This window comes from Gopherus flavomarginatus, chromosome 4 (assembly GCF_025201925.1).
Source record: "Gopherus flavomarginatus isolate rGopFla2 chromosome 4, rGopFla2.mat.asm, whole genome shotgun sequence".
Classification (NCBI taxonomy): Eukaryota; Metazoa; Chordata; order Testudines; family Testudinidae; genus Gopherus; species Gopherus flavomarginatus.
The window spans coordinates 115849245-115858094 of NC_066620.1; the positions used below are offsets into that span (position 1 = coordinate 115849245).

At 42.3% G+C, this 8850-nt stretch overlaps 1 protein-coding gene across 1 annotated transcript; it reads left to right on the top strand.

Moving 5' to 3' along the window:
* The first annotated feature begins 1157 nt into the window (after positions 1–1157).
* CCN2 (cellular communication network factor 2) lies at positions 1158–4878 on the top strand. The gene is given in 6 exon segments (XM_050949735.1): positions 1158–1675; positions 1677–1857; positions 1977–2199; positions 2505–2756; positions 2996–3210; positions 3577–4878. Coding segments are annotated over 6 exon segments (1446 nt in total). The 5' UTR covers positions 1158–1397; the 3' UTR covers positions 3874–4878.
* Positions 4879–8850: the final 3972 nt, after the last annotated feature.

The following is an 8850-nucleotide window of genomic DNA, read 5'->3' on the forward strand; positions in this document are numbered from 1 at the left end:
CATGCTGGCATTCATTGTGTTAAAGCTGGGGTCAATCAACATGACATCACTGCACAGACAAATGATGCAGGATTGGGAAGACATCCTTCCTTCTAAAATAAATAAGAACAATGTGCTCCATGATTATTTAATAAGGACCAAGATACTTAGGAGCTACAGGTTTTGGTGGCAAGTCAAACTGATGTTTGATCTTACGAGGCATAATCAGCAAGAGGGATGCAAAGATACCCTAGGAATGTGTTACTCACAAATGACAGCTGCAAGCAAGCGGTGGGAAATAAGAGACACTTCTTCCATGCTTCAGCCTTACTTCATTGTGCCAAGTATTTCAGGGTAAATAGGCACTCTCTCTATTCATAGAGAACATTTATTGGGAAAGGAACACATTTCAAATATTCAGTATGATTCAGTAGCACACAGACTCAATTTATAACCAGTCCTCAGATATAATTATGACTTTTTTTGGTAGTAACAAAATGCCCAGAGTGTTCAGTGCTTCAAAACTGGTTGCCAAAGTTGAAAAAGTGTGTATCTAGGGAAGGCTAGTCACCCACTCTCTAAATAAGTCAGTAGAGAGCAATCCACTTTTTAAAATTAGTAGTGTCTTGTATTTTCTAGCCAAGAAAAAAAGAAGAAAAGAAAAGAAAAGAAAAGAAAAGAAAAGAAAAGAAAAGAAAAGAAAAGAAAAGAAAAAGAATTCCCATGGTTGTTCCTAGCAACCATCCCCACAACCTTTCTCCCTGTTCCCCCCTGCCCCACTTGAACTAGCTGCCTGTCACAGCATTAATCGCTTGTGTTGAATCAAACAACAGATTCTTATCTATTATTGATGAGTATTTTTCTCTGGAATAATTTAATATCAAAGAATGTTCTTCCTTGAAAGACAGAATAATGGAACCTCCCATCCCAGTGAAAGGTTAATTTCTAATGATAGCAAATTAGTCTCAGCTATTATAAGCCAATAAAGTCGATTAACAGTATCCATGAATTACTTTCCCTCTAAATTACACCTTCTCAGATAATATTATAAGCAGCAGCAATAGTTAGTATGAAGAAGTTTCTCCTTGCGTAAGGAAGAATGCTGAGTTTATAACATTTTACAGGCAGTTTCTTTTGAACTCCTGTGGGTTTTAAAACAGCTCCTCTCTTGTTACCAGGCTTGGTGGTGGTGGTTCATATGTAGCCTGTCTCCATATATATTTAAGACGTCTCAGCTGGTTCAGAATTCCCAGGAGTTTGTATCTTGTAGTGAAGTGCCTGTTAATACGATTTATGTAATTTGGAGGTAGGATGGGCAAAGCAAAAGCAGTTTGATACAGAGGTTTGTCATCTGAAAATAATTGTAAAAAGTATTTTACATCATATAAAATCAGGAGCATGAGGCTGGAAGGGGGAAAATGCCACTGGGTGAGGGATATACAGCGCCTTTTTTGTGTGCTGAAGTGTGCCAGCTTTTGCAGACAGGAGGAATGCTGAGTGTCAAGGGGTCAGGATCAATCCGGTGCGAGTTGATGAGGCAGGAAGGTGGGGAGGAATGTGAGGAATGTCGCTGTTTGTGTAGGACTCCATTCAGCCGATTGGCGAGCCCGGGGCGCCTGGAGTGTATAAAAGCGGCCAGGCTCCCTGCTTCAGATCCAGAGAACAACTCTCCTGCCAGAGAGACGGGACCTTCGCGAGGGACAGCAGGCGGGGAACCCAGCCCGACACCGAAGCCTCCCGGCTCAGACTCCCTCCGCCCGCAGCACAGACACACAAGCCGAGGAGCCTTTGCACCGTCTATTGCCGCTGCCGAGCATGGCCGCACGAATGGGACCCAGCAGCTTCGCCGTGGCGCTGCTTGTCGCTCTCCTCTGCTGGGTAAGTGCCCCCCCGCCCGCTTCCCCAGCTGGAGGGGTGGGGGGTCGCTGGGGACGCCGGGATCCGAAGCGCAGCGAGACTGGCTCCCCTGACCCCCTCCCGTCTCCTTCTCTCCGCAGGAGGTGTCCGGCCAGGACTGCAGCGGGCAGTGCCAGTGCGGGGCGGGGCCGCCCCCCACGTGCCCGGCTGGGGTGAGCCTGGTGCAGGACGGCTGCGGCTGCTGCAGGGTGTGCGCCAAGCAGCTGGGCGAGCTGTGCACCGAGCGGGACCCCTGCGACCACCACAAGGGGCTCTTCTGCGACTTCGGCTCGCCGGCCAACCGCAGGATCGGCGTGTGCACCGGTAAGGGGCGGCAGTGAGCGGGGAGGGCGGAGATCTGGGGTGCTAGAGCCTTTAAAAGCGAGCCCATCCAAGTCATGCCCAACCCCCCTCTGGCTGCCTTCCCTAGGAGAGTGGGTCCTCTCTACAGGGCACAGCTCCATTGCACAGCGGTGATCTTGTCATGCCCCCTGCTCCCACCCAGCAGGAGCCATGGAGACTATCTGCTCCCCCAGCTCCTGCTGCGCCCTCCCCACCGTAGCAAGTCGCCAGGCTGCTGCCTTTCCCCGAGTGCTTATGTCCTGCTGTCCCTCTGTCACTGTCTGCAGCTCGGGATGGCGCCCCTTGTGTGTTCGGAGGGATGGTGTACAGGAGCGGGGAGTCCTTCCAGAGCAGCTGCAAATACCAGTGCACTTGCCTCGATGGGGCAGTGGGATGTGTGCCCCTCTGCAGCATGGATGTCCGGCTACCCAGCCCTGACTGCCCTTCCCCACGAAGAGTTAAGCTCCCTGGGAAATGCTGCGAGGAATGGGTGTGCGATGAGCTCCGAGAACATACGGCGGTTGGACCTGCTCTAGCTGGTGAGTTGAGATCTTAGTGAACGTTGTTGGTCTGCCAGTGCAATAGACTGAAATACACAATGCAGTGATGATTATCCTAATGGACCAAATTCAGCCCTGATGTGACTCCAGTGACTTCCTTGGAATCACACCAGGGATAAATATAACCCTACGTTTATGCAGCATTAATACACTGAGAGGATAGCATCTGCATTATTTCTCTCTGCCACAATCTCATCCTGTTGACCTGTGCTCCACAGCTTACAGACCAGAAGACACTTATGGACCTGACCAGGCAATGATGATGCGTGCCAACTGCCTGGTCCAGACCACGGAATGGAGTGCTTGCTCAAAGACCTGTGGAATGGGCATCTCCACCAGAGTCACCAATGACAATGCCTTCTGCAGACTGGAGAAGCAAAGCAGACTCTGCATGGTCAGACCTTGCGAGGCAGACTTGGAGGAAAACATCAAGGTAAATATGCCATCTAATATACACTTCTAAGGATGTTTCAGCATAGACCCAGTTTTACAGAAGATGTATAGCTCTAACTTATCCACTTTCAGAACCAAGTAAATATTATATAAGGTCTCATCCCAGTAGTGAATATTTAAAAATTAAGTTATAAATATATGCACCTATTTTAGCCATTAGATAAGTATAATACAATTTGAACACTATTTAAACTGTCTTGTTTGCATGTGAAACCTTCATGAGGATCAGAGTATTAACCTTTTTGCATATAATAACAGGATGAAATTAATGGATAGAAATATGAATGGGAATTATACAATCTTTTAAAAAAGACTTCTAAACTTTTTTTCATTTGTTGCCCCACAGAAAGGCAAAAAGTGTATTCGCACCCCCAAAATCTCCAAGCCCATCAAGTTTGAGCTCTCTGGTTGTACCAGTGTGAAGACCTATCGAGCTAAATTCTGTGGGGTCTGCACTGATGGACGTTGCTGCACCCCCCACAGAACAGCCACTCTTCCTGTGGAGTTCAAATGCCCTGACGGTGAGGTCATGAAGAGGAGAATGATGTTCATCAAGACCTGTGCATGCCACTACAACTGCCCTGGAGACAATGACATCTTTGAGTCTCTGTACTACAGAAAGATGTATGGAGACATGGCATAAAGCAGGAGACACTAGGCTCTCAACTTGACCTGATTGACATCTCATTTTGTAAACATGATTCGATAGCACAGAGTATTTAAATCTGTTTCCAAAAAGTTCAGACTGTTCCATGTGACTAAGACAAATTGTCTTCTGACCCCAGACATTGGTTTGAAGAAGAAAGTAAAATGGCTCATGGGACCACAGCAAAGCACAGCTTCAGAGGACACTGTTCATGGAGTGGTGTTTAGGGGGCATATGCAGGAAGATCAATGGTTTCCTTAGTATGGTAACGTGTTCCACCTAGTAGTGCAATTGAAGAAGAGATCCTTAGCATGTGTGCTGACATTGGCTGAGTGACAGCAATGGCTGTAATGTAAATCATTACCCAGCAAGGTGCTAAGTAAAATGTGTTCTGTTGGTCAGGACTGTAATGTTTCAGCTTTGACACTGATTCAAATGACTTGTTCAAGAAGAATCAGAATCATGTCTATTTGACTGGACAGCTTGTGGCAGTTAGTTTGCCTGTAACAAGCTAGATTTTTATTAATATTGTAAATACTGTATATATATGTACAGTTATCTAAATTAATTTAAAGTTTTGTGCCTTTGTTAATGCTTTGATACTTCAATGTTAGCTTTTGTTTGTTTTGAAAGAAATAGGTAGGACGTAAAGCTTGTCTGTCAATGCATTCAAAGCATGAAATAGATCTTCTAATGGAAAACGTTCAGTTAGGGTGACAAGTGAATCAAAATCAAGACAGAGATTGTTTGCTAATGATGAGGTGCTTGCATCCTTGGAAAACATCCATTTATATGGTAAAAATATGGTTGCCTCAGCTTTAGTGAACAAATGGCTTTAAGTAAAATGAATGGCTCTCTTGTAGCTGATCAGTTTTTCCACCTGGGAGCATTTGTTTCTTTCTTTGACCGTGGCTGTTCTTTGAACAGTTTGTTTGTTGAGAAGTGTGACCAAAAGTTACATGTTTGCACCTTTCTAGTTGAAAATAAAGTATTATATTTTTTATATAAATGACTTGGAATTTCATTTGTCCGACACTATCCCCCTCCCTTCCTACATATTCATCAATACAAGGGCTTATTTTGTGATATATAAAAATCAATGTTTTGTTGGTGGAGTTTTTTGTTTTTTGTTCTCCAGAAATCAATACACTGAGAATTAAACTTCATATCTATTCCAACATAATAAACTTGCCAGCTCATAATCACTGGTAGGTCAATAAAAGATGGGGGGCCTTTAAAGTCTTTCAAACTTTAAAGAGGGGTCCTGGAGGGTAGGACTCAACACTGTTAAGGCACAGCTGGTTCATCAGTAACTAGGGCATGTATATTATAGCTGAAGTCTAAAGCCACTTAGTGCTATCTAGGTTTTTATAATGCGCTTGTCATGATGGTATCTCAGCACTATGCTATGCAACATCTATGTAAGCTGTTCAGTGTTACTGCACACTTTTAATAGTTAAGCACCTAGATTCCTTCTGAGCTAAATTATAGGGAATATTTTTAAAACCATCATTAAATTGAAACTGTGTCTCATTTTGAGGTCAAATTGAGAAGTCTTTACTTTGGTAAAACTTCCATTGAAGAGCCAGTAGGATTTCTGTTAGTGTGAAGACTATAATGTGGCTTAATGGCCCTGCACTGAGATTCAGGAGACCTTGATTCTATTCCTGGTCCTACCTCTGGCCTGCCGGGTGGCCTTGGGCAAGTTACTTCACTGTTGTGCTTCCATTTTCTCCATTGGTAAAATGGTGATACTGACCTCCTTGGTAAAGCACTCTGAGATCAATTGATGAAGGGAGCTAGGTATTATTAAAAGGTACCGGATGGGATCTTAAAACCCATCTTAGGTAAACAAAAGAGATGAGCCATCTGTACCCCCAAATACTAGCTATGAACTTCAACCCTGTATTAATTCCTTCATCAGAGTAACATTTTTATACTCTTATCTATTAAAAGTAGGAACTTTAAAACCAACTTCAGCATTTTCTTGTTTCAGATATCCAGGTACTCTCCAACAAGAATCACTTTCAGGAAACCAAGTTTAGTCCAGCATTTTCCTGGGACAGTTAGACAACAGTGTCAGCTGGAAAAAAGTTTGAGCCTGCACCATACTGAGCACCCTCAAATGGCTACTGATTTCAACTGGAACTTGGGTCAATTGAACACTACACCAAGTCTGCATTAAGGACAGACTACCTGCGGTTATTTAAAGCCTGTTGACATCAATGAGACTTTCCAGTGAGATCAGTAGACACTGGATAGGGCCCCAGAAGCATTTCCCCTTCCTCTCAAAAATGTGAGGAATGCAACTGGCATGAGGAAGTGGTTTTCTGTGTCCATCTGAAATATTTTGGGTATCCTCTGACCCTTCAGTATTTTCCTTGCAGGTTATGAATATGCTGTAGCAGCTCTCTTTTCACTCTGGAAACACTCTACATTCACCTAAGTAGAAGGACTGTTTAGGCAACCACTACCTCAGCTCCATACTACCTCCCCTAATAATAGCATAACTGTCATTTCTACCTGAAAGACAAAAACATGCCTTGACTTCACCCACAGTTATCACTGTAAATGCTCTAAAGGTGAAAAGATAATCACTGCCTCATAGGCAGGTGATGGGAGTAGTGACCCTAGAGGTTTGGTGGTTGGTTGACACTGTTAGTGTTCCTAATAAAAAAAAAGTTCAAATTTAGTAAAAATTTATATAAAATTCTGTAAATGGATGAAAATTCCCTATGTTATATTTCTAATGAACACAATATTGTCACTAGAGGTCATAACTGGCAAAAGTGATGCTTATTAGAAGTTGCTTGACAAGACAAGTCTACAATGCCATGTGTAACTGTAATACACTAAGATCTGAATTTTTCTCGCCCCAAGATCATGAATGCTATTTTGTAATGTAGATCGGTGTAGTCACGTTAGTAGAGAAACCCATTATCCTGAATACGTTGTTGCAGGGCCTCATGGGAATGTAATTATGCATTGTATTGTTGTAGCACTTCCTTCCGAAGACATATACATTTTCTGGAATCAAGAAGTGCATGTTTAAATTATATGGAATCCTAAGAGTAAAAATAGGTTAAAATGTAGGCCTCTCAACCTTAATATTGTTCCCTGTTTTCTGCCCTCATGCTTATGATTTAGAGATCAGTAAAAGCAGAAAGTGACCATAACAAGAATCATGTTCTAGAAATGGGGCAGTAAAAAGGAAATAACATACTTTAAAAAAATCAGTTTCCATCTAGTTGCTTGTTCAGAAAGCTCTACCACATGGATTTGATGTGACAGCATTTTTTAAAAACTTTTGTTTACTGTATTTAAGTATATTCATACCAATGAATGTTCTGTTACATTAATACTATAGCAATTAGAATACTACCACTTATTTGACACTGATTTAATGAACATTACTCAGTTAGCCATTAGAAGAAGCAATCTACATGGCTGCAGACCAGAGTGTCAACTGACTTCTCAAAAAACGTGAGCTACTCTCCCCATTTCAGTATTTTGTTCCATGGGCACCCACGATGCATTTACATGGTTTGCAGCTCAGTGTTCTAATACAATGCAGATGTGAACTACAGACCTGGATTACATCCCCTTTATATGAGGCAGGCATTGTTCTCCAGATGAAATTTTGTCAGATTCCTCAACTAACAAACATCCAGAAGATACCTATTAAGAACCTCTTCGAGAATGAGCCACTTTTAATGATCTGTAACCACATAGGAACAAATAAGCTTTTTGAACAGAATCCAGTTGTTTGAATCACAAAGAAAGGGAGTCAATTGAGAAAATTGGCTTTTGGACACACGACTAGAAATAGCAAACAGCAGTTAGGTCATTTGCATTCCTTCTTGTAGCGTAATGTCTTTACCAAACACTGTGCTGTAAGAAAGAAATCTAGTTGTTATGCTAAAAATTAAGATCACAAAACAAGTAAAAGAACAGGAATATTCCATCCCAACACAAAACTTGATCCCACCTTCCTGGCTTTGTACCTTATCCCTGAATGCCCAGCTTCTTTAGAAACAAAGCTAAACTGTGACTTTAACTCATTCATAAGGTACTATACTTTATATACCTCCATATGGAAGTAGTTACCAAAAAGAAAAAAATTGTCCGGCAAGTTAGGATGAAATACCAATGCAAGACTTTGCCCCCAAACCAAGGAGAATCTGAGAAAAGTATCCCATTTAACTTTTTTTGGTCTCATTTTCCACTTTTTCCCCTCCCTCTAATTCACATATGCCCATAAATGGAAGTACCAAAAACCACCACATTCTTACAGTATTTTCAGTCTGACTGGAACCAGGAAATACCAGAAATTTCTTCAGGGAAACTTTTCCGAAAGTGTGCTAAAGCTCTTGACACATTCAAAGCTTTAACAGAATTCAGGAACATGATTAATGTTACATCTGCACTAGAATAATGAAACTGTATTGTTCCTGTGTCAGAAGATAACTCTTGGCAATCGGATTTCGATACAGCTGTAATTGTATTGCAGATTGACCATTAGGTGAGCAGAAGCAGATTGTAGGAATTTAGAAGAGAGATTATAGGATCTGGCCTTTCAGCTGCTAATTACACTTAAGCCATGTCTACTCTAGGAAGTTGAACCATTCCCAAATGAAACTTAGATGGAGTATGCTCACACTTCTCATGCTGACTTGTGTTCTGCATTGTTTCAGTTTTGTCCCCCATCAACACTGGTATGTTCTAAGCCATTTCAGTCACAGTGCACTCTGGGTACTTCCCCCATAGCTCCCAGAATCTATGCCAGAAGAGTGAATTCTGGAAGATTTTGAAAAACTTCAGGTGCACTGCAAGACAGAAAGAAGAGGAATATTTAACTGTTTGTGCTGTTACACCAGCAAGCTATCTCCATTAGCACTGAAACGGAATTTAGATTTCCCAAGAGCAAGTCCAATCTGGTATGGTATATATGCCACTGGGAACACTTGTGTGTAG